Source organism: Gadus macrocephalus, chromosome 10, assembly GCF_031168955.1.
Source record: "Gadus macrocephalus chromosome 10, ASM3116895v1".
NCBI lineage: Eukaryota > Metazoa > Chordata > Actinopteri > Gadiformes > Gadidae > Gadus > Gadus macrocephalus.
In genome coordinates, this window is record NC_082391.1 from 17255605 (window position 1) to 17283227 (window position 27623).

Here is a 27623-nt window from a genome sequence, read left to right on the forward strand (position 1 = left end):
TCAAATAAAAGTTTATTTATTGTTCTCACACAGGTTGCTTGAAGGCTTGGTGTATCCCATTCACTATACTTTTATTTACCTTTCGATCACATTATCTTAAATATCTTTTCTTTACTTCATGACCTCCAACAAAAACTTCATTGATTGTCAACACAAAACTTTAGCACCAGTACATTAAAACTGTACTTTTGCTTTGCTGAAATACTGTTTTTTTCCATTCAGGAAGAGAAAAAGAAAAAAACAGAATCAAGGAATCCTAATTAGTACAATTCAAAGAAATGAAGCACCAACCATATACAAAACAAAACAAAACAAGATTTCATCGATAGTTCTGTCCCATACACAAAAGGTCAAATATATTAATGACTATTAAATTAAGCACAGACAAACAAAACAAAAACAGTGTAAATAAAAACACGCAGCAAGGAGAGTTCCAGAAGACCACATGGACGGAGGGGCGGGTCAGGGTTCAGGGGTGCAGTTTACAAGGCTTTAGGGCTCCCGGGGGGGGGGGGGGGGGGGGGGGCGTAGCTACAAAAACTTTTCATCTTCGCAAATCTGTAAACAAGTTCACATTCTCAAGTATTCCCCCTTAAAAAAAAATGGTACAAATAAAAACAAGAACAAGGAACCCCGAAGAAATTAAAATCACTTTGTAGCCGAGCCTGGGACATTTGTTTTGTGTGAAGTGGTGACACACAGCAAAAAGAATAGGGTGTGTCCGGTAATGTTTTGTACACCGTCTCCTCTGGATAAGAACATGAAGTCTGTCAGCGTTAAGGGGGGGGGGTAAAGCTGTGTGCGAGAGAGAGAGGGAGAAGGGTGCGTTTGCAGGACAATACGATGTGCCGTGGGGTCGGACCGCTGCAGGGGGCCCGGGTGTCCCCAGGTCCACAGAGAGACCATCTGGACCCCAACGGGTCAAGCCGGCCCTAAGCCTCTTAGCCGTATTTCACCAAGAGAAAAATAAGGAAAAAATGACTTGGATTATCTTTCCCCTCGAAAGAAAAAAAAAAAAAAGCATGATGCGCTTTCCCATCAGGAACAAACTCAAAACCAAAAAGTTCTGATCGTCGATGTCGTCCCACCTCTCGCCACGAGACTACAATTATAATTATAATTCAATCATGATCATTCAATCAAAAAAAAGTGTGTAATCAAATTGACCTATTGATAGGAACCTGATTGCTGTTATATTTATACTTCTGAGCACCAAGTGTGATCACTTGTCTGTTCCTGTGGGCTTTTGTCCTGTCTTTGACCACCAGATGATGGACCTACAGCTGAGGTCAAGAGGTCAGAGAGACCGGTCCAGTCCCAGACCCTGGCGAGAGTTTAAGCGCTTGGACCCCCCAAATCATCCACCAGCCTTGCTGAAAAAAAAAACGGGATGGAGAGGATTTTCTCTTACAACTGCACCCTCCCGAGGGAGCACAATAGGGTAGACGCAAGGTTAAGCTTTTGAAGCACGACGAGGGGGGGGGGGCTATCGACCACGAGGCCTGCCGACACAAGCGCGCTCCACCTCCGTCGCCTGCTCCTCCTCGGGCAGGATGTGGATGGAGGAGCCCAGCAGTCTCTGGAGCTCGGGCACACAGCGCACCAGCTCCACCTGCCCTTCCTCGTCCCCACCTTCCTCGTCTCCCTTCTCGTCCTGCTCCTCGTCCTCGTCCTCCTCGTCCCGCTCCGTCCGTTTCCCCCGGTGGGGCGGGGCCAGGGCGCCGCTCACCTGGCTGAGCGCCACCTGCCTCCAGAGCTCCGCCCCCGCCAGGCTCACCACCTCCAGGTGGGGGTGGCGCGAGCGGAAGATGCGCGTGGACATCTTCAGCCGCCGCAGGACGTCCGCCAGCAGGAACCAGTTGCAGTAGCTGGAGGAGGAGGAGGAGGAGGACCGACGTTACAGCGGGGGAAATATAAGAATCGAGGTACAGGATGAAACAACAACTTGGATCTGATGCAAGCCATTTTAACACCGGGATTCCACCGGACGCGTTACGGCTGCGGCACGGAACGGCTGCGACTTCTGCCCTGCGTGCATTTCCACCGGGCGCGTTACGGCAGCGCAGCGGCAGCCGAATTCACGCGAGATCACGAGATCATGCGATAATCCTAAACCTAATGTACTCACCTTCCACTCCCAAAACTACTGCAATTAAATGCCACGCTTTGTCCTTCCGGCCATTGTCCTTATAAAAAGGATGATTTGGTACATAAATGACTTCATGTTGCGGAACTTCGACAATGAGTCTCTCGTCGTCCATGTTGCCGACCCTCTGAGACCCTTTGATTGATTGACTGATGACGTGGTGCCACCGGTCATGACGTAATAATGTTGATGTGAAGTTGTGATAGGCTACATGAGCTGAGTATTGTGTTTTATTTAGAAAATTGACCGGATGCTCTATAGCTTTTACTTTTTCACTTCCTGCCCTGCTCGATCTGCTCTGTTGAAATAGACGCGGTTCAGCAAGGGCTTGCGGAAAAAATAGAAATGCTACGGAATGATAGCGCTGCGGCGCGGCGAGCCGCTCCTGGGACGCTGCTGAGACGTTCCGCAGCCGCGCCCGGGGGAAATGGTCTCATTGATTTGAGTGGAGCCTATCTGCTGCGGTGACCGCGGCCAAGACGTGCCGCAGCCGTAACGCGGCCGTAACGCGTCCGGTGGAATCGGGCCGTAAGGCAGTGTACTGCTTGTTAGTCGTTATCGCCGTAATGGCGTCGCTTATAAGAGGTCCCCCTCCAGGGACCTCTGTAGATCTACAGAGCCCCCCTCGACCCACAGACTCACCCTTGAGTGAGTCTGTGGGTCGAGGGAGGCCGCTGTGTTGTTACCCAGAGAGGCTGTAGATCTACAGAGGTCCCCCCCTCCGGGGTCCTCTGTAGCCCCCCTCGACCCCCCCCCCCCCCAGACTCACCCTTGGGTGAGTGACACCTGGACGTGGTAGCAGGGCAGCAGCGGCTCCGAGGAGAACTCAAACAGCAGGCCGTCTCTGTCGGGGTCCCCGTCGGCCGGACCTCTCCCCTGCTCCTCCTGCTCCCCGTTCTGCTCCAACAGCAGGAACTCCCAGCAGGGCTCCTGCTCGCTCTCTGTGACGAGGTGAGGCCAGGGGGAGAGAGGGGGAGAGAGGGGGGGGGGGGGGAGAGCGAGAGAGACTTGTTACATGCATTTACAAAAGCTGAGACGCTTCTCTGGAATGGAGTAAGATGTCCCTCTAGTGGTCGGCTCGTTTACTTGAACAATACAGGAGTTCCAGCCGCCTCTGGGGCTGTTGTCACGCTGACCCTTTGATAGAATCTGACTGACGCTAAGTCAGCTGCCTCTAGCTTCTGATATTGTGAGTTATGTGAACGTTTACACGTCATCGCAAAGCAGATGATTCAACAATGGAGCTGTATGTTTTCATTGGAGGAGAAATATTGGTCAGTGTTACTATTTAAAGAGTAACCGTAGCCGTGAAGAGCCTAATGGATTCTCTGTTGCCTTACTGTGCGGCCATGGGTTGCCTCTGGACATCTTAACCACTGCCTCTTCAGTCTCTAAAGCTTCTCCATCCTGACCTTTGAGTGCGTGATGCAGTCATCCTGTTATTCAGTAGCTGAGAAAATGATTATCATCACGAGAATAGTCGAAGTAAAAACGAACATTCCTACCAGGAACTGACCTTGATATGTTTCCAGTGCTTAATATGCGCTCTTTGGGTCTATTGAGCAAAATTAAAGCTATTTAAATAGGAGACAATACACATCTGTAATGACAGAGTGACATAATTTTTTTGTAAGTAAAAATATATACGTCATGAATTTCTTAAAGTACTTTATCCAATCGCAAAAAATATAAAATATTGACTATCAATACCTAAAAAAAGTTTAAAAAAAATATCCCTGTGGAGTATGAGAGGTCTCTTAATATCTAGACCTCTCATATCCGAATCAGGTCTAGATATTAAGCCAAGTCGTATTCTTTTATTCCAGCCTTTATCACAGAAACACCCGAGGTCAAGTTTTGCAGTCTCATGTTCAATGACATTTAACTTACAAACACAGGATTAGTTTAGTCCGTTCAATTACATGTGCAAAATATTATCTGTGTTCTTGTACTTTTAGACAGTTTGGCATTGAAACAATCAGTTGGCACTATTTGCGCACTTTGGATGCCCGGAGGTCTGCATTCAAATCCATTACAATTGCCTTGCTCCTCAGTTGTTACGTTTTTGTGAGGGAACTTTTAATCTTCACAAAAACGAAAATATAGGACGGGGGGGGGGGGGGGGTGGTGGTGTCTCATCTCCAAGCGTCTTACCATCTTAGAATTATTAACGGCTGCGATCTGTGCCAGAAAACTGATGAAGGAATCACTCCCAAACCGAATAACTTAAAGCAGTTTCCCAAATAATAGCACCTCAGATACTCAGTAAAAAGTCGTATTCAGGCCAAGGGGAAACACAACGCTAAAAATAGACCAAGTTACCTGTCCAAATATACATCACGAGGCAAACTGCACTCGGATGGAGAAATTTCAACATGCCGGATCTGCAAAATGAAAAAGGTGTCTCACCAAACAGGGAACTACTGTGGAAGTCCCACAGCATGAAGGGATCGTGCTCGCTCCGTCCTTCCAAATCGGTGAAGTATTCTGCAGAACAAAGGGGGAAATGTCTCGTGTTACATCATACCCAGAAGGGTATGGCGTATACCCAAGCCCCGGAAGTATGACCGCTTCTCAGATGCTTTCAGATGCATGAGGAAAACCATATTAGGAGTTGTGTGGGACAAATTGACCGCATCACATGGCATGAAAGCCAATCCAGGCCCTGACTATTTCCAAGATAAATTTGTCACCTACATTATTATTTACATAGTTTAGGCAAACAAGCACAAAACTCTGTATACAAACTTTGTTTGTATATTTCATATCCTTTATTTTCCATTCCTCTTCAGTCCCCTAAAAAGCTCTTTAATTACAATCCTAACTCAGAAGATGATGCATTATTAGAATCCAAAGTAGAAATAGCCAGTGATTCTATATACTTTGAAAATAGACGTTATTAAACTGCTGCTGATTGTTGTTATTCGAATGCTGAGGGGGTAACCAAAATCCCATAACAACTGGTCACACAACACACAGACTACTACCAAGTGGGACTGTTAACCAGCATATTATACAGTAGGTAAAACATATACGGTAGAACGTGAGCGGGCTGCAATATCCCGGGTCTGAACAAGCCCAGAAAGTAGCAACCAGGTATTAACCCTGTAGTATACACAGCCACAACGCCAACATGCATCACACTTTATAGAGACGGTTAGCAACGCAACATTACAATCATCGCTGATTAACCCTTCCTCTGTGACCGGGCAAGAAAAATAATAAAGGCTGATGGAAATTCCCTTGCTGTGTTAGGAAGTATGACTACAGCTGCACAGTAGTTTCTCTCTGTGTGGATTCTGTACATGTAGAGAGACGGTTGTGTGCTTATTTCCACTCAAGGTAAAAACCCTCTAAACTGATACTTACAGGGTCCCCCTCCCCTTTGAAGATGATACAGAAGATAACGGAATTATAATCGATTAAGATTGAACGAGAAAATTCTTGTTCAATTAACAATTGTTACTATTATTGATCGGTTCTGGAGTTTATTAACATAATGAATGTGCATATTGAACTGAAACAAACAACTTGACATTTGTATAATAGACGTGAATCTACGGATATATTTATTATAATTCTACTTAACTTCTATCCATGCATGGCTTATTCAAAATATATCAGGTTATATATATTCACTGTGAAGATGAGTTTACCTGTGAGGAAGGTCTTCATGTTGGGACTGTGGGCCAGCTTGACTGCTGTGTGTCCGGAGTAGGTGGCCAGCGTTGGGTCTGCCCCGTGATTGAGCAGCAGCCACACTATTGGGAGGTTATCACTGGCCACTGCATCGTGAATGGGCCTGAGAAGCAAAAGAGACATTGGATTGGTCTACATCACTCATAGATTACTTAGTATTCGTAGTATTTGCAAAGTAAATATAATTAATCAAACACGTGTACTTTGAAAGCTGCCACACTGTCTAAGTCATAACACAATTTATCATTGAACCAAAAATGATGTTTAAATTTGTCTCCAATAGACCCATTTCACAGAGGCATCATAAGGAAAAACATGTTATGTACCAGTGCAACTTATCTGCACTAATTTGGTCTGCTGGTCTGGTAGAATACCACTCTGGTACATAAAAGTAGCAGCCCCATCTTTACTATTATGAGCTACGCCCTTGTTTTTCTTAAAGGAGACATATTATACCACAAGGTGTGAGTGTGATTAGCCTTACAAGCCGAAAATCTGCCCCATATGACATCACTAGTGGGCGTGTCCCACCTAGATCTGTGCTGGATAGATGAGCAACGTTTACTTCAGTCCACTGGGTAGGCTGGTAGACTGATCTAGGTGGACACACCCACTAGTGATGTCATATGGGGCAGATTTTGGAAACGGCTTGAAAGGCTAATTCCACTCACACCTGGTGGTATAATATGTCTCCTTTAAGATGACACCTCTGTGGAAAGGTCTCATATCAACAAAGTCAACATTCTTCCCCAGACTACAGTTTAAGACTACAATACTGGTCGAACGGGACAAATGTTTTGTGAAACCTTAACACTGAGCAGCAATGTTAAACACCTTTCTCGTCCGTTAGGAAACCTAACCACTCTTCCCAACAGCCCACTACGGGGACACATGGAGATGAAGCCCTTCTGGAAGGGATGAGATATGATATCCTCTACCAACACAAAAGCTGCGACGAAGATTGTGGGGTTGCGAAAAGACACAGAGACCGAAAGACGTGATCAAAGCATTGAAGTGCTGTTGATGTTTGAGGCTGTCGTGTTTGGGCCGTGTTTGGGGACGTGTTCTCACCGCGTTCCGTCCTGGGCGCTGCAGTTGACGTCAGCCCCGTGCCTCAGCAGGATCTGGACGATCTGCGTCCATCCCCGGGACGACGCCTCGTGGAGGGCTGTGTAGCCGGCATTGTCACGGCGATTGACCTCTCGGATGTCCTTCTCCAGACAGTAAAGGACGACATCCTGAGGGGACGCACGGCGGCACGGCCGTCAGAGCACGTTGACATTCAGCCGGTTGTCATTAGTCATCTGCCGGAGACGGCCAGCGATCTCCAGACGATCGCTCACACAGGAAAAGTCGAAGTGGGGATTAAGCTCTCTCACCTGGTAGCCGAGCCTGGCGGCCCGCTGGAGCAAGGTCTCCCCGGCGTTCTTGTTGACGATCAGTCGACGGACCTCTGGGGGGACGGGCTTCCTGGGCGGCGACTCGGGCCCGCTGCCCCAGCCTGCGGAGCCTTTCTTACTGGGCGGTGGGGACAGCGGGCTCTTCGGCGTGGCCGGGGGACTGGTGCGCTTCTTCGCTGCGGTGTCCTCGTCGGGCGGTAACGAAGCGGAACGCTTCCCCAAGCCGCCGCGCTTGGGCTTCGCCTGTGATTAGGACGTGACAGTTATGAGGAAGCCGTGTTTATGGGTGTCGCGCGTTTGTGCCGTGCTGAGCAAACACCAGGGCAATTTGCTCTATGCTCCAGGAACCAGAGACATAAAAACCAGCAGCCATTAGGATAAATCACCTGGCATTAGCCTATAAACCCACAAGGGGGCAGTGTAAGCTAATCAATCTGACAGCACCCCTCAACTAAGTACGGCTCTGTAAATATTGGGCGGCTTAATGGGGAAAACATCTTACCTTGGGCTCCTCGTGGTCGGTGTGTTTGGTTTTGAACTTCCTCTTTCCCGACGGCTTGTCGCTGCCCTCCGGGGACACCTCGCTCTCGTGGTAGCCGCCGGACCCCGAGCGGGTAAACAGGGCCCCTTGGAGGGCCAGGGCAGGACTGGAGGCCCCGTGACTTGGGGATAAACCGCTCTGTGAATCTACAGTTAAAAAAATGAGCTAGAGGTTGAGCCTCCGCCGCGGTTTGAGGTCAAGTAAAGGACGATTAAATGTAATCAATTAACGGCAACGGTGATCAATAGTCAGCGTAAGACACGGCTGTCATTAGTGTTAAAGATACTTCATGTTAAGATAAAGTATCCAACTGTACCTTTTATTGTCAGCAACAATGTGTGGCACATTTTCCCTTAATGTCATAGATTTAATCAATTTAACGATTAAAAAAAATAACATTTCTTATCACACTTTTTTAAAGCACTATTTTTAAGCTGCTGTAGAAAAATTGAGAAGTGTAAAAGGAGCTAGCAGAAAATGTTATGAAACCATACAATCCCTCCGTTCCTCGTTTCTCATCCCTTAAGAAGCTAGTGTAGTATTCACACACCTGGGAATGACAAGCGAGATGGACTCTCCGAACCAATTAGGGAAGAGATGGCCTGATTGGTAAGAAATTAGTATTTCACTCACAAGCTGAGGGATGGCTATTCCAATTCTATCAAACAATCCAATTATAAATCTTGAATCTTACCTACAGCACCTCAATCACAAGGGATATTTGGCAAGGAAGGTATGATAGCGGAATCGGTATGTAAGGGTGGATTGTGAGGACCGAGGCAAATAGCTTTGGGTGGGCCTACAATGGAAAGCAACTGAAACCCCTCCGCAACTGAAAGTAGGCATCAATGCCCAGAGGGCCAGACAGACTAAACCTGTGAGTAGGCGGTCCTCATTAGACGTCTGCAACTGAAAAAACGGTGCACGGAGAATGACGATTTCGGCATACCGTCTGTCTTTCCGTCGTTTGGGGCGGGGCTCTGGGGTCCTTGGTCCTCCAGCCTGTCCTTCTCCACGATGTACTCCCCGCTCTGGTACTTCCTGCTGCGGCAGCGCCGGCGCTTCTTGTGGGCCGGCGTGTCTCCCGCAGCCGGGGGGGCGGCGGCGGCCGGCGACCTGACCTTGGCCGGCTTCGTGTCCCTGGGCAGCGGGTTGCTGCGGGGCCGGCCCCTGGGGCGGCGCGCTGGCTGCGCGGGCGTGGGAGCGGCGGGCGGCGGCGGGGAAGGAGCAGGTGGTGGAGGAGGAGACGGAGAAGGGGGGCTGCGGAGGGAGGCGGCAGGGGGCGGGGGCGAGGGGGATGCGAAGCCCCAGGGGTCCTCCTGCGGAGCCTCATCGCACCGCCGCCGGCCCCGTCTCAGTCTTGGAGTGGAGCTCTCGGGAGATTTGGCGGTCTTGCTGGACGCGCTGAGGCCACGCGGGGAGGCAGAGGAGTCTAGACTCCGAGGGCTGCTCAGCCCGCCATCTATTAACCGCCAGAAAGCACAGTCACCGGTTACACTCGGGGAACACCGCGCAAGGAAAACCATTCATCACCTTTTAAAAATAGGACGCCGACAAATGCACACACGGTCTCCTTAACGTCGTGCATGCACACAACTCCACTACCCAGGGCAACGAACGAGAGCTACACAAACACACACTTGATGTATGCCTTTATACTTCTAATCATATCCGACCCTTGAGGTCACCAATACTATACCAAAGATAAGGGCAATTTGTTCGTTTTCAAATTCACCTCAAAAGTTACATTACACCTTTTCTTAACCCGTGTTTACCCAGGGTAGGCCGGCAGATCATTACATGTTCCTTTTTAGCGGCCTCCTGCTATGTGCGTTAAGACGAAGGGTGTGTGCTCAGGCTTGCTTATTCAGACTCACACACACACACACACACACACACACACACACACACACTAGGACTGGCCTGGTGTTCGGAGAGTTGCCTGTTCCCCTTTGTGGAGGGAGCTCCTGTTGTTGGGCAACTCCTCTTTATTGTGCGAAGGAGGTTCGTCTGCTGATGCACTCCTCTCCCCCACCGTTGCACATGGCTTCTTTTGCTAAAACACACAAGGGATAACTTAGACCAAAATGAATTCAACATTTCTGCAATTGTATTTGCTTATCACAGACAAGGATTCAAAAATAAATAGGAATTAAGGAAAAACATTTAGTATAATTGATTATTATAATTTTTTTTTGTCAATTTGTGTAACACATCAAGCAAAGAACCGACACATTGTGCAAGATCAAACATTTTTTGATAACTGGACTAGACGGATGGGTTTACCTTTTTGAGACAGGGCACTTTCAGCGGAGTGCTTTCCTTGTCCGGCCTCTTCTTCACGGTCACGGTGGCCTTCTTTGATGGCTCCGGCGGCGATTTCTCCGTTGCAGGCTTTTTAGTGCCGGCTGCCTTTTGTTTGCTCACAGACGATTTGGCCTTGGTGGGTGACTTCTCTTTGGTCCCGTTTGTTTTGTTGTCGACCCCGCCGGTGCCTGTCAGACACCGGCCGGTCAGAAGGGAGTGAACGACTCCCTGTGACTTGGCATTGCGCGGCTCGTCCGGTGGCACCCCGCTATGGTCCTTCAGTAACTCGCCCTCCAAGACCTGGGCCAGTTTACTCTCCCTCCTGCTGCCGTTCATGGAGGCACTTGCCCTGAAGGCAGCAGGTTTAGCGCAGACCTGTTGTTCATGAAGTCCCTGACTGGGAACCTGCGGCTCCGTACTGGTTTCTCTGCGCTCGCTGGCCTTTGCTCTCCCCGTTTTGTTGGCGGCCGGCGCCGGGGCCTCTTGGTGTGGGGGGCCGGACGGCTTCCTGTCGTGGCTCTCCGTGGGCCAGGGCGGTGGATATTCAAGGGTCTGTTGTTTGGACTGTGTGCCCTGGCCCCCGGTGAGAGGATTCGGGACGTCTGCCTTTTTTACGGCGACGGCTGGGGCTTGGGCCAAACCGTCAGCGACAAATGCTTTTGTTTCCAGGGCTTTCTGCTTCACTATGGACTCCAGGGTGGATAACGGGGACTTCACCCGGTCCCACTTGTTGTCTTCCACTTTCAGAGGGCTGTGACTGCCACTCTGGTATTTGGGAGCTTCTGAACTCCCGCTGCCCTTGGTCTTTGGGGGTCCTTGGGGGACCATTTTCTGAGCGGATGCCCCCTGGTTGGGCAGGATGGCTGGCTGATGCCACGCTGGCTTGACGATGGCGGCGGATAACGCTGCGGGGGTTTTGCCCGCCCCCACGCCCTGACGAACGGTAGCGGAGCCCACCAGGGTGGCGATCGGGGCTACTTTTGACAGGCTTTTCTTGGGGAGAGCTGTGCTGGTGCGGTTCGCGTGCTTCGCGCTTTGAGGATGCTGGGTTCCTTTCATTAGAAAGGATGGCTTCTTGCCCTTTGAGGCCAGGTGTTCCCCTTGGTCAACAATGGATATGAATTCCTGCTTTGCAAAATTCTGAAATTCGTCCACAAAAGTGCCCTTTCCATCTTTACCCCTCAAGGTAGAAGCCAGTATAGGGCTGGCGACTCCAACATAAGTCCCTGGGATACTTTTAATGGAATCTGGTGAGGGCCCCTTCCCCCACGACTTGGGCTCCGCGACATGGTGACCAGGCTGCCTGCTTGTTTGTCTTTGATGAGAGCCGTTTCGCTGCATGTTTGGTAAAACCGGGTATTGCACGGCTGAGCTGTAAATAGTCGTGTTACCCCTCTTATTATTACTGTTATTATTATTAGGAGCCTCTCTGTGGTCTGACTCGCTGTGGTGATGCTCCTTTGCACTGACGGCGTTTAAGGGTTCACTGGTGCACTTTGGACGTTTCGACTTGGCCGACAGATCGAGGGGGACGTCCGGCTGCTCGGCGGGGCAGCTGTCGCCGTGGTCCTCTAAAGCAGTCGTGGGGTTGGAGTTCAGGCCGCCCATGGAGGTCTGGTCCTCCGTGTTGCTTTTCTCCACATGGTTGAGTAGCCGGCTCTGAGTGGTGATGGTGGCCAGCGAAGGGGCACAGCAGATGGCGGCGGTGGGAGACAACGTGAAGCGGGTGGGCGGGGCCGTGCCGGGAGGCGGGGGCTGGAGAGGCGGAGCCGTGGTGGGCGGGGGCGACGCCACGGCAGAGGCCAAGGCCTTGTGTTCTTTCCCCGTGGATTTCCCGCTTTTATTCGACGCCAGGGTCGCTTTGAGCTTGGGCGTCACCGCGCCGGGTTTCTTCTCCGGGTGGGGAGTCCGTCCAACCGAAAAGGGGTACGGGTAGGTCCTCGGTAGTAGCGTCCCGCCGGAACAGGGCGTTTGAGGCGGGACTTCCTGTTGAAACTGAGTGGCTGCGGCTTCTCGCAGCGCTGCGATCTGACCCAGTGCGGGCGGAAGAGTGATTTTACAAAGGGGAGAGGGGAGGTTGGTGGCTGGGACAAAAGTGACCGGCTGGCCTGGTTTGAATAAAGTTGAGCACTGGAACCCAGGGGGAAGACTCATCACAGACTGCGTTTTCGTCTGCGATTTCTTACTGGATGTCGCATTACCGTAGGCGGCGCTGAGCGACTCCGCCGGTCGGACCCTGGCTCCGCCGACCCATTGAGAGGCGGGACACCCCACCGTCCCGTCAGAGTTTTTTTTGGCAACGTCCTGCCTCTTCTCCGCTGGTTTGTCCGTAGCGGCGAGCGTAGGGCCGGGCGCTGGTGCCTTGCCGGGCTGCTGAGGCGGACTCACCTCCGGGGTGTGATTGTAGCTGTGAGTGTCCACACAGTTCTCCTTGGCTACGGTGCAGTCCTTGGCCGTAGGGTTCCGATTCTGCTGACTGAGGACCACATCTCCTCGGAGCTCGGGGGGCAGCGTCTGAGGGGGATTCCCCACCATGCTGGGAGACGCTTTGTTTGGAGCACTGACCTCTCTGCTCACCGTGCCTCCATCCCCTACATTCATTAGCGTAGGATCCACCTGGGAGTTGAGAAGACGTTGTGAGCTTGCTGTTAATTAAATGTGAGAGAGTGTAATAAAACACTGAACTCAAAATCTATGTCAAATTAAAAAACCCGAACCTTACCTGCATAGGTGTTTCTTTAACACAACATTTCACAGAAGGAGGTGGTGGGCCACTTAATATAGGCTTCTTTGAGATGCGGTGATATTCTGTGAAGAAAATATGGGAAAATATGGACTTTAACAAGACTTTCCTATTATTTTTAGCCACGAATAGGTCCAGGTTCAAACAAGAGAAGTGGATGTTGGTGAACCGATGAAAACTTCCCGCTAAGTCCCCGTGTTCAAACACCAGATATTGTACAATTTCCTCAAACTAAAGCAATGATTCAGAGAAGTAAGGTTTTGCCCACGGAATTGAGGAACACGGTTGTTCTGTTGTATCGTTGTATTCAGGCATCAAAGGCAGAGGATATGGATCACTACACAGTGGCTTTCTGTTGAATCTCAAAGTGTTTTTACTCGACCAACACAAGCTCATTAAAGAGAAAGGAAATTGATGACCTCCAAAATGACATGCTCCTATAATTCTGCATCACAGGTAGGCTAATTTAGGTGGGTTAGCTGCCGATTAGGTCATGCACAGGTAAACTGACAGTTATTCAAACTACCAGGGGAAGCAATTGTAAAATAATGAGATTCAGGTTTGTAATAATCTGGATTATGCCTAATAGATATAGCAGATACTTTGATAAAAGTATTGCTTAGAGTTAGCAGGATTGTGTTTTAGCAGGATGTACATTGCTGACCAGTTGGCAAGTGCCAAAATGGGTTGGTAGAAACAATATATATAATATATAATATATAAGAAGGACAAAAACGTCACCTCTACATTTCAAAGCGTCTTTGGTTGTCATGCATCTTCTAAGCAATCTGTTTTTTTGGCAGCCTTCTTTGACACTGCATAAGTCATGGCATAAATTACTGCACAAGTTAACTGAGGTTAACCAGAAACAAATATGTAACTTCCACAAGAAAGGCAATCAAAATAATATTTTTTAAAAAAACTGGGTACATCCTTTTAAAAAAACGATAAACAATGCAAGGGAAACATTTGAGAATAACTTTTCTCGGTCTACACGCCCTCCGATATAGATAGAAGAGAAGATCTTCTGAAATCACATGAGATTCAAACATGATTACAGAGGATGTAGACGGAACAGGGACAATCCACAGCGATGAATGAATGACATCCCCGGCCCAACATCTCCGCTGGAATCCACGAACACGGAGTGAAACAGGCACAGCGATGCAGTGCAAGGAGGGTCTGCATTCATTACCGTGTGACATCGTGTTGCTTACAGCTAGTTTGTCTTTGTGCTGCAGATACGCCGTCTATCCCCGCTAAATCACTTGAATCAGATTACATTTTAGACCTATGTGTGTGGGGAAATAGCCTGCACACAATGCGCACTTCATAACCTCAAAACTCAAAAACAAAGTCATCGCCAGTCAGTCGGGTAAACACCAACTATGACACACATTTAAACCCACATCTAAACCCTTATCCATCCTGCCAGCTCCCTGTCCATCTTCCAGCACAAAGGAGACATGTCCCAATGACACGATCGCACGATAAAGTGAAAGATATTAACAATGTGAGCCAGACCGATATAAATAAGACGTCTATAAATAGTTCGTTTTGTGTCGATATCGCCTCGAAGAAACTCTGGAGATCTCCGGGTCGGGCTCGCTCGTTCGCGGGAGATGGCGAACGAGTCGTTCTGCGCGGGGACGACAATTGCCTCTCAGGTGATTGCTCCATCTACAGCCAAAACACGAGCACGCTGAAATGGCTGTCGTGTTGCCTGGAGCCCCAATCGGGGTCTCAGTTCAATGTATTTTATTTTATTTTTTCAAATGAAGGCTTGTGTTTTTGGTCCGGAGGCAAAAGCACTGACATGAGCATTTCCCCATCGAGTCGCCTGGGCTGCGTCGTTCATTCGCACTCGCAGGGCACAATGTGGCAACGCCGCCGCCGCCGTGTCCGTCACAGCGTTGCCGATAACGTAGCCCTGTCGACATCCACCCAACCCTCCCCCCCAAAAAAAATCAGGTAACATTCACATAAAACTCTAATGATTAGCAAACAATGCATAAGGATTTGCCCGTCCGTATACAGGAACCAGTAACGTGCTTTACCAAACATCCTAGATCAATTGAACCAAGAAATGGCAACGCTACAGATCGGGCCATTGACTTCACTGAGTTGGTAACAAATGTTTCGATTAAGAAGTGCCCCACTGGACAACTAGCCCGTGGGGTGGACAACAGCAAACTTACAGGCCAGCGCTGAAAGGGGCGCCACTCGTGAACGAGATGGCAAACAATATTAAACTCCGATGTCCAATAACACAAATGTTCAGATCCCTGCGCAGCAAAGTCTCGGCGAGCCTCCGCATTACTCACAGTGGTTTACATGTTTAGACAGGCTACTGTATTTATCCCTGACCGACCGACACCAAGTGTTCAGTCTAGTATCGGCCCTAAAGGAAACCACTTCAGCGCTGCGAGGCACTGGCGAGTTGGACCCGAACGGGTTGTGATCGTCCCCAGACTCTCCAAATACTGAATAATTCTAAAGGTAATTAGCAAGAAAGATAAGATGTCAAATGACAGAAACAGTTACGAACCCGTTCGTACAAATGGCATAAAAACATCACATGGCTCGGCTCAAATAAAGGTCCAACGTCTCTCCCCGCTGCTCGCTGCTGTCCACTAATCTCGACGATTTCGGTTCTAAAAGTCCAGGGGGGTTCGTCAAGACAGTCCAGTACAGTATCTCCAGTCTCTAGTCTGGTGGGAAAGAGGGGTAGAAGGTGGACATCTCGCATGGGATATGTAGTGTTCCGCCATCCACGCCCAGGCTCACGTATTGGCGAGCTGGGAGGAGTAAGGACTTCAGGTACCGGCATGCAGTTCGAGCTCCAGCCGCTCAAGGGGAAAGAGGGATCGCAACCAAGAGTGTAACGGTGCGCTAAACTGAAAAGGGTTATCGAAGTAACGAAGTGATAAATTGTATTCTTAAACGAAAATAATCACAGAGTGTCAGAGGATGAGTGTCTTCGTGAGGAAGGGAAGCAAGTCAATGAATAGGTTAGAACAGGGTCGATGGTTGCTAGAGGAGAATGCGAAACACATAAAGAGTGGGAGAGGTATGGTTCTTCTGTTGTTGCGGAATTAACACGAGGAAGCGACATCCCGGGTGTTTGGGGCACTTGCGCGTAGTAAACGTTAACAGCAATGATATTCGTATAGTTTTACAGAGCACAATAGACGGGCGGCTCTCTTTGAATTTCACAATGAAAGGCTACCTGAAGCCCCCCATATTGTTATTGCCATGTATGTCAGATAATGAGGCCTACTAATAGATAAGGTGTCTCCTGTGTTGACCTCCACAACTGACGTTTACCCATGTTTGCTTACAACAAAAACATACATTTGTTTCGCCACTTGATCCACAAGCTCGTATCAAATGATAAAGCAAAATGGTCTATTTGCTCCCTCCAGCATAAACCATTAGTGATTAAATTCTGGGCTTGAAATATCTAAGCATCGAATTAGTTCATTATTATTTGCCCTTTTTTTCTTAGCACATCAACGACTATACCAACATGCAGGTTTCCATTATATTTCAGTCTCTAAGGAATGTCTGGGTCATGTCCTTGTCCTTTTTATAAGCAGAACTGAATCAACTATTGCAGTGCAGTATAATGTGTCACATTTGGCAGTTACTTTCGTTAGATCGCTGTGTTAAGTGCAGGTTTTCCATCTCTGGCCCGGATGGTATATGGTTAACACCTGTCTGTAATTGGCAGTCACTTCTCCCAATCATATTGCCATATAGGATCAAAATACAGGACCAAATTCTGATCAAAATGTTATTGACACAATGAAACGATATAGTATCAAGCCACGATTGATATCATCAATAAATAACACAGGGTGTCGAGTGGATTCCATCTGGAGGCACAGTCTGTTGAGAATCAGAAATCGGTTTAGTCCACCAACTATCTGATCATTTGAAGGGGGGGAGGGGGGACTTGGAGGAAACAGGAGTTGGTTTGTACAAATACAACAGAAACAAACAAGAAGTAAAATACACAGCAAAGGAACGATATAGATTCTAGATCGTGATGTGCCATGTTTTATACCGATTTGACTTAAATGTATAATAAATCGATTTCCTGGCATAAATAATAATCAGCAGGATACTGATATGCAGGAGCACTACAGCATGGGTCAAATCTGATATAACCCGAAATGTCCAAGACACTGTTCATCTTTATCGATGTAACAATGGCATTTTAAAATCGTATTAGGTCACACACAAACAGGAAGTTAAATTGAAACAATCGGGTGATAAATAAATAACCAGGGTGTTCTTGATCATTGACGAAACCAAAAAGTTCGGCAAAAAATATAATCTTGGTCACTTCCCGGGTCAGAACTTTCATTTGGGCCGATTAAACGACCAGGCTAGGGTCCAAGTTTGTATCGTGAGGGATGAGGGATTGGCATACAAGCAGCCCTCAATGAGAAAGACCCCAGGACCTCTACACATGCCTACAGCGGGCAGCCTACGGCAGGCCTATCTAAAAAAAAAACAATTCCGATCCAGCTAACCACGAAACAAGCAACTCAAACACGGGAATATATACATGTGCGATATCTTAAGACATGTGCTTTTCTGTTCAACATATCCTCCGCGTCTAAGTCTCCCAAACCATGTGTTGTTCCGGAGCTCTAACTGAGGGAGATAAGACCGGTAATGGCAGCGGGTCCCCCAGACGCCCAACGCCAGGTGACAGTGGGGCAAGTGTAAAACGGTTTAGCGGTCACAACTCTCCACCGCAACCCGACGGCACCACATCGGCCCGGGAAGCGCCAGAGAGCGGAGTGGTCCGTTGACACCTCGCGTTGTGTCCGTGCTGGGGTAACCCGGGGACCTCAGTGACCGCGCCGACAGCTATCCCGCTAGTGACCGGCCCGCTCGCTAACAGACCCGCCACTCGCGAACAAACGCTGACCCACAGCTCGATCAGGAGCGGAGCTTTGAAACCATGGGAATAAAAAAAAAAGAAGGTGTTTCACAAAACACAACACCGATGTGTTCATAGGAAGGACGGTCACATGTGCGATCGCCAACTGTGACAATGAGGAAGACACTCGTTCGCTACGAGGGGCCTTCGGATGTTTCAGGAATGCCCTCAAAAAGTGGGCAGAAATAGTCATCTTTCGCCGGGTCGTGTGAGAGATTATCGACCTGATTAGGCCGCCATGGTCCACGGCTACGAGGATGTCCCGTCTGAGTTCGCGGTCCACCTGGTCAAAATTCAATGTTGGGAGGGGGGCTACGCATGAAGTAAAAGTCCGAGTCGTTATAGCTACTACCTTAGACGTTATTAATTAATTATTCTACAGTAAACGACGAACAAGGGGGAAATCAAGGGCCGATCGCTCATGTGAATGTGAAACGGTGTGACGGTATGGAGTGGTACAAGGTTGAAATGCAAGCGCGGGGCTCAACTGTATCGGTTCGTGTCAGCGTTTTGGCAAACTGACTGCAATATCATGTATGTCATCTCGGGAACTTGGGTTATCCGTAGCTACATGTGACACGATCCCGCACAACACACAACACAAGTGGTGAAATAAGGTACGACCCAAACAAGTCAATCCACTGAAAACCACGTACAAGTCAAAAAATACATGTATCGATGTCAAAGTTTGTCAAGAGTTTACTTGCCCTCGATGGCGTTGTGCAATGCCCCCCCCTTTAATGCCCCCTGCTCGCCCGTAACGCCTTTGTTATTAGTAATCGCATGGTATTGCACCGTCTTACCTTGCGCTCCAAGCTGCCTACAGTCAGAAAGCATGCATTCAGCGCAACAAGCTATTGTTCTCTATTGTGGTGGATCCGTGCGGGCCCAGGGGTGTGATTTTGAAGTAGAATGAATAGGAGTATGCAATTTTGGCTTGTCCTCGCGATCTTCGCTTATTGCCAGTTTTCGGGCTGCAGCAGCTGGAGATGCAAATCGCGCACTCTGGGTCCTAGCGCCGTGCTAAGACCTACAGGTGAACAGCATTGGATCGGAACTATTTATCAATAAGTGCGAGCGACCTTGTGACCGTCAAAAACAAACAAAAGAAAACCACCGCAATTGTGTTTCTTGTTTGAACTGCATTTCGTGTTTGAGACACATATCTAAACACATTAGCCTACGTGTCTAAACACATCAAATTTGGTATTGTTTCAGCATCTGACTCTTTGGCAATTCTAACAGAAACGCTTATGGATCACCTCCTGAGAGAATTGAGTCTCATTGGAATCATCTATGTCACCGATATGGCTGCAAATTAATTTGATAGGACAACTTCATCAGAAATGTTCTTGAAGTTGTTTATGTGATGTGTGACATATTCTTGAGGGCATAGACCTTTGTGGATGTATTACGTTATTTTCCCATTAAAATATAATCCCCTGAAATTTCATCAATATTAAGCAACACACCTCAAGTTGAGTTCTTCTGATATCAACGTATCAGAAGAACGTGGGGAAGAACGTACAGGCGGACAGGTGTCATGTAGGCCAAGTTAACACAGGATACACTTTTGCCATGTCACAGCCTTTTACATGTACATAATGAGTCCTTATTTTCAATCAAGCAACCAAATAAAGGGGGTCAAATCCATATTACACTTGGCAAGACATTGGCAAGACTTAAATATATTACAATAATGGAACCACATAATTGAATACTGGACCTTATTACATATTTTCCTTTTCACAATCAGGTCATTTATAAGACTTTGACAATAAAAAACATTTACCGATAGGATGGGCCTCTTGTAGGCATCTTAAGTATGCCTAAATGTTGACGATGGGGTTTGACTCAAAAACTATTCAGCTGGGACTCTCAACACCTCTAACCACTAAAAGGATCCGGCCCCTTCCACTTGCATGTCCATATGATAGAGAAAGTTGTTGTCTGTTTGACTGGTAAAAGAGTTCACCAAAGATTACACCACGGTGAACCACTCAGTGGTATGTGGCAGACCAGGGTCTTGCCGCGGTAAGATTTGCAAAAGGCGCCAACCACCTCTTTGAGAACATGTTGATGAAACCTCCATCCCCAAGAATCGGTGCCTGAGGTATAGGCCCACCTGATATGGAAACACTTTCATGATATAAGGACTAAATAACACTATCTCTATATTTATAATCATAAGATGCTTCAGCAATATCTCGGCGTTGCATTAAGTTGCTAATTTTATTTAGTGTAATATACAATATTATTCAAAAACAATATTGAATAATTTCCATGCAGCCCAGGCCTGAAGCCCAACTCAAATACTGTGAGCCTAGTTTGTTGCTTTTTACAGCACACACATATTTGTAGCATGACAAATCGATCAGTAGCCTTCATGTAAAAAGGGCGAATAGCTATACTAATACATATATAACCATGTTCATTAGAGACTCAGTGCATTCTATTGATGTAAAGGATGCCTCTATATTGCTGTAGATAAAGTTGAAAGATTTAATAAAAACAATCTACTTTCAGCTCAGCTGTAACACTTAATTGGCCACTATTTATACCTCTGCCATTATGTTCCTTGGAAACGAAAGCAAGCAGTCTGTTCATAAGTAAAACTAGTCAACTATGCCTAGCGACAACAGTACTATGAACTTTGTGTTATGAGTCATAACAACATTATTAATGAAGCCACAAACGTAGTAGAGGTGTAACCAAGCTACAGTCAAATAGGATTTCCAAGGGCACAGATAAGCTTGTGTGCATATTTTTGTGTGTAAAATAAAGAAAATTGGTACTGAAAAAAATATTAATAATTATTTTTAACTGACACATTCGATTTGTACAGCCTATTCCGTTTAACCAGGGACTAAGGATATTTGTCATAAAAGGATGGTGACATTACATCAGTGCTGTTTAGAGTGGAAAAAAGGCTGTAGAGGGTGCAAAGACAGACCGGTATCTGCCAGCATGACTTTGTGTCCAGCCGGGGGAGGGCCTTACGCCATCTTATAGTGTTGGGCAGAGAAGGCCCCCAGTGGCTCTCCCCACAGCTCTGTGGTTGTATGAACCTGTTGCTGTGGTATAACTCCTCTGTTCTGCCACAGAGTCACGTACAGGAAGGCATGCCTCGCTTGGCGTCCAGCGGACTCACCTCCTGTGGGTATTTGGAAGCATTTGTGTGGAGAAGTATAGCCTCCTGATGAGGCGACTGTCTTGTGTCTCGCTCTCAATCAGCGCTCGGTTACTTAGGGTGTTTCAATTCACGACGAACAAGGAGCGCAGTTGTCTGCCAAATAAAACAAATAAAATGGCCAAGCAACCAAAACTGTTTTTATCCGGTATAGACTGAACAACGTTCTTATAAGGCTTTACTCCGATTAGAAAATTGCAATGGTTAAGGGCTTAGGATCAATGAACCAATCACCCAACTTGCAAATTCTAAGTCACTTCTAAGTCATTCACTTAAAGCCATCAGCCGTGATGAATGTTATTATAAGTGATTGTTTAGGCTAGTTATAGCTAATTATAGCACCAGGTCAGACAACAGTGTGAATAACCCACTGCTTGTATTGTAGCCTTTTATTGAAAAATAAAAGGGACAATTTATTATTTTTTATGTCAAACAAACTAATGATTGTCTTGTGAAATAGATGGTTAAATTTTTTTTTTTGTTATTTCTGCACAATTAAAACTCTATATTCAAGGTGAGCTTGATTGTCGTTTAAATATTTTTGTAAAATTATGACCTTAGAAAATTTTCGTGAAAATCTTCAAGGTGGTCTCTTAGAGATGGGCCACTATATATCACAATATAAAGAATTATCACAATATTATATAAGGATAACCTAACACTCTTACAATAAATAACAACAACATTAAACATAATATATTTTCAACTTTCATACTGTGATGGAATCAGAGGCATATACATTTACATTCACCTTTAGGGCATTTAGCAGACGCTTTTATCCAAAGTGACTTACAATAAGTACATTTGTCATAAGAAGTGAAACAATATATAGCTGTCAGTACAGTAAAGATGTTCATAGAACCAAGTGCAAGTACTAACAATCGCTAGGCTAACCCATTCCCCGTGTACATCAATGATAGCAGCTACTGCAGACGCCACACAATTAAGTACTATGAATAAGTGCAATGTAGATTAAAATTAAATATATAAAATGATGTATCACAAGATAAAGGTTAATTTTGTGATACCATGGAAACCCACCCTATAGTGCTGTCTGTCCATGGTATTTGCCTTTACTGCACTTGTTTCGACAGGACTATTTGATTAACTCTTGGCCGCCGACACACATCAACTGTCCAGTCTAGACCGACTCGATTTGATTTTTGCCTACACTATGATCCCTTTGAGCCAAACCACTTCCGGAGGTGTCAGGATCACATTCTGATAGGATTTCATATTGTGTGGCCAGCATCTGGCCACAATGTGGACACATTAATGCAGCTTAATTCAAACCACAGCCAGAGTTCTCTTCTACCGTGGACGGGACGTGTCGAACAAACTGCATAGCCGAAACGCTTTGCAAATTGGAAAAACACAAGTACGAAAAACCCAAATGTAAAAAGACACAACTTAACGGCAAGCACCACAGCGCTAAAGCCTCGACACAAATGCAAAAGCCACTAAACAAATTAAAAAGCCACGACATAATGGAAGCAAGCGTCGACTGATGTAGACAATGAAACGTGCAAGTTATAATCGCCTGCAGAATTGTATTATACCTGTAGACTCATAGTATGGAATGGGGGCAAGAAAATAATTGACTTTCAAACATTACCTTCACTTGTGCAAGGCTTATCGGCATCATACGAGAATTTGATGTTCTCGCCACACAAAGTGCAGAATGACGTTTCAGAATGCAGGCTGAACCTGTAAAAGGGAAAAAACTTCAACTGTCATAAAACTGGTTTCATCGTCCACATCTATTGACGATCACTTCTGTTATTCTGTTGTGGCTTTTGCATTTGACTTGTGGCTTTTGCATCTGTGTTGGGGCTTTTGCGTTTTCCTTTAATGTGCTTATGTTTTTTCAGTCCGTTGCGACCCATCTCGGACCCCGTACTGTACCCCGCCCGGCTGATGCCATCAAATCTCATGCACCAGAATATTCAACTCCACAGCCGGATACAGTTAGTCTCATATTCAATACTCATTTAATATTCGACATTGGCTGCCAGACACCATACACCATACACTAACCAACCCCGAAACAAGACATTATTGTAGTAAGGCCACAACCTATATTGAATGTCTTTCAAATACAAACATGTCTCCATTCCAGGCAGCCCTTTTCCCCCTATCAGCTTTAATCATCCCTGCTTTGCCTGTCTGGTGAGAGACATGACACTTTAAATGAAAAATAACAGAATAGCTGTTCCTTAACCAAGCCAACACCATTTTATTGCAAAGTATTCATGATATTGAGTGATTCACGAGAGAGAGTTTGTGTTTAAAGTGGTAGCTCATGACAACATGTCTGCATACAAAATGTATGTTTAAATGACTGTAACCAAGGTATTTGAGAGAACTGGTGAGCATGGGACACCTAAAAGTCGAACAGATTGCAATACGAGCATTAGCAATTTGCAAAAGACACTGTTTAACATCAACCCCAAACCCCAGAGTTGACTGGTCAAAGCCCCTGGGAAGAATGCCTTTGCTTCATTCCAGTTTTGGAAAGGTAGGCGGATGGATTGCTGGAACATATATGAACATCTACAGATTCATAGATGGGATACTTTAGTCTTATTGTATGGCTCTCTACCAGTTCTAGACAGCGAATCACATTAGAACTCCAATAAGAGCTCTTCTTCCAACTGCTTTGTTTGTATAATGTGCGCCAATACCTAAACCATTTAACAAACAATAGAATAAATGAACATAATGAAAAAAAACAACTAATGTTCAAGCCCCCTCCACGCATCTTATCCTAGATTTGTAGGTTGTTAGAAAAAACATCCTTTAATTAATAATAAAAGCAGGGCTCAAGTCTCGTTCAACTTGTGTCCTTTGTGGAAATGCCTGACAGATAAAATGGTGAAACCGTACCTGATATTTAGTTTCACGTCAAAAGAAAGCCTTGTACTCGTAACAGTATTTCATTATGTAATTTAGGACTTTGAAGTTGTGCCGCATGCCAATGGGTCTTTATAAATGGATGAACCACGTGGACTAGGATGAAGAATCAGCCTTATGAAGTAGAAATCTAAAATCCACATATGCAATGCTAAAGATGGCTACACCTCAAATATCTGTAGGTAATATTGTTGTTAGCATTACTACAAAATCTATTGCATCAACAATCATCTATAGCCTTGTTATTTGTACATTAGAGTTGATATTACTTTGCACCAATTTTATTTTTTCGTACAAAAGTTCCACAGATACCATTTCATCCATCACTCCTTCCAAAGGTGTCAGTGGTCCCAATGCTACTAATTAATAATACTACCAGGCTGAATTCTATTTTTAAGATGGTGTTCAGTTAAGTTGTTCTTTTTGATTCATAAACCCTTTCCCATATATTTGATGTTTTCTATCGTTTATATAGAAACATATTGCTGTCATGCTATTTTCATTATGGCAGATGAAAAACTAGCATTTGCTTGGGAAAATCATAAATTAAATAAAACCTGGCTCTTCTTTTTTTCCTTGACCAGACCACCTGTAAATTCAGTGCAGAAAGCCTGGGGTCATCAAGGTCAGGTTACAGCCTAACTTTGTAAGCATCAGTAAGAAGATTGTGCCAGCAAAGATATGTTGGCGCAATATACTGAGAGATCGCAGCCCCACTACCAACAGAAGGAAATGTTTGCCTAAGCTGCCCGGAAAGGAAGTGTAAAGCCCCTTTTACACGTAGTCCCAGGTAAATGACTGGGATAATATGGGAGGCACTGTTAGTGGTTTACAATGTTCACACATGCAGCTTCATTCAGGAACATTTCTGTCTTGTGCCCATGGCATAGCAATGCAGGAATACGGGCCAAGAGACAGTCTGGAATAGGGTGGTAATGCAACACTGAGAAGAGCTCCCTTATTTGGGGACCTGTCCTGTTTCCGAAAAAGAGCTTGTTTGCAAACGGAAATAATAAGAACAAGAAGCTGTATTGCTATTACTATCAGATCACCGGATAAGCATTGGCACCTCGCCAATTTCATGTACGTCCTCAGCGGAGTCTTGCTATTGGTTTGCTTACTCTAAGCGAAAGACTGTACAGACAGTGATCCGGAAATGTTACCACCTCCTGAGCAGGCATATTGCTGGAGCAGATTTTTCGGAATATTATATCCAATCCACGCATGGCCCCATACAGGCACTCTTCCGGAACATTGCAGGGTAAGACCACATGTGTGAAAGCGGTGATTGAACTCGCATTTGCACACTATGAGATTTTAAAAGATAAGTTTTGGGTACACTAACTCCTCTTGAGTGTTGTATGTTGCACTCGATCTACAGGCTCTATAAATATTTGTTTGCAGCGTTCTCCCAGTCAGTAAACTTTTGAAAATACATTGATGAAAATGTTATAGACTTAGTCTTTTACAATTCTCATTACTCTTTTTGGCAGTCTGCATTGAGGCTTTAGTATTTAGGAAAACATAATAAATCTTCACAGAAAACCGGCAGCTGGCAATAATGTTTAAATTGGCTATAGATTATTAACATTTGGTAAATTTGTTTCCAATCAAGTCATTTATTGTAACAACAAATAGGCTAATTATCAGACAATAACAAACATATTTGTCTAGCAGATTTTCTTTAAAATTAATGCAGGAATCAGTTTTGGGTCAATTCTTTTTTTTTCACAAAATAAACGATATTAGACAAAACATGGCAAACGACCATGAGGAATTATACAAGCTAGAAATGACAAAAAAAGGTGTCCCAGCCTGAGCATTGAACCCTCCGAGCCCAAGGCCATGCTGACTTTGCAGTGGCCCAAAACATATTTTGTTTTGGGGTGGCTGCATGATGAAGATCTACATTTTGTCTATAAGCACAGTGGAAAGCACACGTCACATGGACCTTCACACCATGTGGATTGGCTCTTTTCAAATAATTTCTGATACTTTTGCATGTGGGCATCTGATCGGACATCTGTTCATGCCGGAGAGATCGAAGCTGAACAACAGAAATCTGAATAGAGTATTGCACTGTAATGTGTAATGTGGTGCTGATAGACTCCTGTGATAATAGTACTACCCAGATCTTTACTTTGACCTCCAACCACCACAAACACAAGAATCCAACCCCAAGCAATTACTTGGTCCAAAAGAACCAATTCTCCTACTAATAGCCAAGCCTTAACCTAACCATTTATAAACCTCAAAATTCGCCGTAATTCGGAAAATCTCACAAGTAGTATTGGCCCTAACAGCAGGTAGAGGTACCCGTCTCCCCCCAGAATGGAGGATTTAGGAATAGACGGTTCAGATACGTATAAACACCACCCCTTTATAAAAATGCTTTGCAGGAAATCATAACCAAACATATCGATTTTATCATTGATTGATTTCAAGTGGGTCTTTGATTTCTGCATGCCAAAATAGTGGAAGTTCAAACTAAATTGACCTCAGAGTATGTAGGCCTACAGGACACGCTGTAGTCTAGCGTGTACACCTTTGTTATACAAAACACGTCTGCTTCAGTACTCTCTGCAGACGGTAACTTGTTGTTCTGCAATAAATACCTTGTCATAACGAGCAAACAAAAAACTCCGGCACTTTTATTTGACTTCTGCCTTGTGTCGTGAGTCGGTTAACCCAACTGTTAATGCGTGGTCAAGGGCTGCCAAACCGAGAAATCATAGCGAAAACAGCATCTCCTCTGCGGCCTCAGTCGAGCACCACCCTGTCCTGCCCAGCACAGCCCAGCCTCTGACCTAATGTTATCCTTAGGGATTTAATAAAACTCTCAAGAAGAAGAAGGAATTAACCTCTTCAAGGAAAACCGAAAACTTGATTTGGGTCCACACGCAAGTTATTTAGCGCGGTTGCACAAAAAAAAAACGCGACTCCACCCTATTCGGTCCGTAATGGCCGTACACTGTCCGGTACCTCGTAACGTAACGCGGCTCCGCACGGATCAACATTCTGCCTTCATAACCACTTCAAACACTAGCACAGGACAACTGGTTCCATAGTGTAGTGGTTATCACGTCTGCTTTACACGCAGAAGGTCCTGGGTTCGAGCCCCAGTGGAACCATTGATTTTAGTTAATTGAGTTTTCCCGGTGAACGTTAATTCTAATATGCCATTACACGTTTGCTAAAACGATGATATTGTTTATGATTAAAACATGTAGGCTTTGTTTGGCAATAGCCGGTTTATTACGTTACCTTATAACTAAACTATAGCTTTACTGTCCCGACGCAGAGAAGCGTTAACTTATCGTGCAATATCGTGAGCACGACGTTATCGTAATGAACGTACATGTATTTATAATATATAATATAATTCTAACAATTCAACATGCATGTAGTTAGTTACTGTAAAATGAACACTAAGGTAACAACATCTTGTACAAGTAATAGAGGATGGGAATACTGCAGCGTGTGTGGAAAAAAATACACTCCATGGATAGGACTTTAATAAACTCACCTCGTGTCTGTACCTAATTAACGTAGCTAGCAAGAAATGTGATTCATTTTGCCAATTAAAACACAAATAACTTACCTATTCAGTTGTTTTGTCACATGTCGAGGTCTCAGTTGTAGACACGTCTTGTGCCGTACAATGTGAGGAGTACAAGCAATTAAACCGGACTAGTTTGAAAAGTATTGATGTAGTTTAACGTTACAG

General features: G+C 45.8%; 1 protein-coding gene and 1 non-coding gene across 5 annotated transcripts; one reads left to right on the forward strand and one right to left on the reverse strand.

Moving 5' to 3' along the window:
* On the reverse strand, positions 1-27623 carry bcorl1 (BCL6 corepressor-like 1). 4 transcript variants are annotated; one of them, XM_060062938.1, is made up of 12 exons: positions 27498-27623; positions 12816-12901; positions 10073-12709; positions 9710-9842; positions 8736-9248; positions 7748-7932; positions 7225-7488; positions 6917-7083; positions 5803-5948; positions 4556-4633; positions 2916-3087; positions 1-1868 (listed from the first exon to the last, which is right to left on the reverse strand). In XM_060062938.1, exons 2-12 carry the CDS (start codon positions 12819-12821, stop codon positions 1487-1489), a joined length of 4683 nt encoding a protein of 1560 aa, XP_059918921.1. In that variant the 5' UTR covers positions 12822-12901; positions 27498-27623; the 3' UTR covers positions 1-1486. The 4 variants fall into 4 exon arrangements, with proteins under 4 accessions (XP_059918921.1, XP_059918918.1, XP_059918920.1 ...); XM_060062935.1 differs by lacking the exon at positions 27498-27623 and adding an exon at positions 18597-18788; XM_060062937.1 differs by lacking the exon at positions 27498-27623 and adding an exon at positions 15395-18498.
* Positions 26955-27027, forward strand: trnav-uac (transfer RNA valine (anticodon UAC)). The gene has a single exon. It is a non-coding gene; the product is annotated as a tRNA-Val (tRNA).

Coding starts and splice junctions, on each gene's coding strand:
- bcorl1 (XM_060062935.1), bottom strand. CDS start 18,630: ATGCTTTCTGACTGTAGGCAGCTTGGAGCGCAAG. Junction 12,902..18,596: donor TAGGCAGCTTGGAGCGCAAG/GTAAGACGGTGC, acceptor TTTTCTTCACAG/AATATCACCGCATCTCAAAG. Junction 9,843..10,072: donor AAGTGCCCTGTCTCAAAAAG/GTAAACCCATCC, acceptor TGTGTGTTTTAG/CAAAAGAAGCCATGTGCAAC.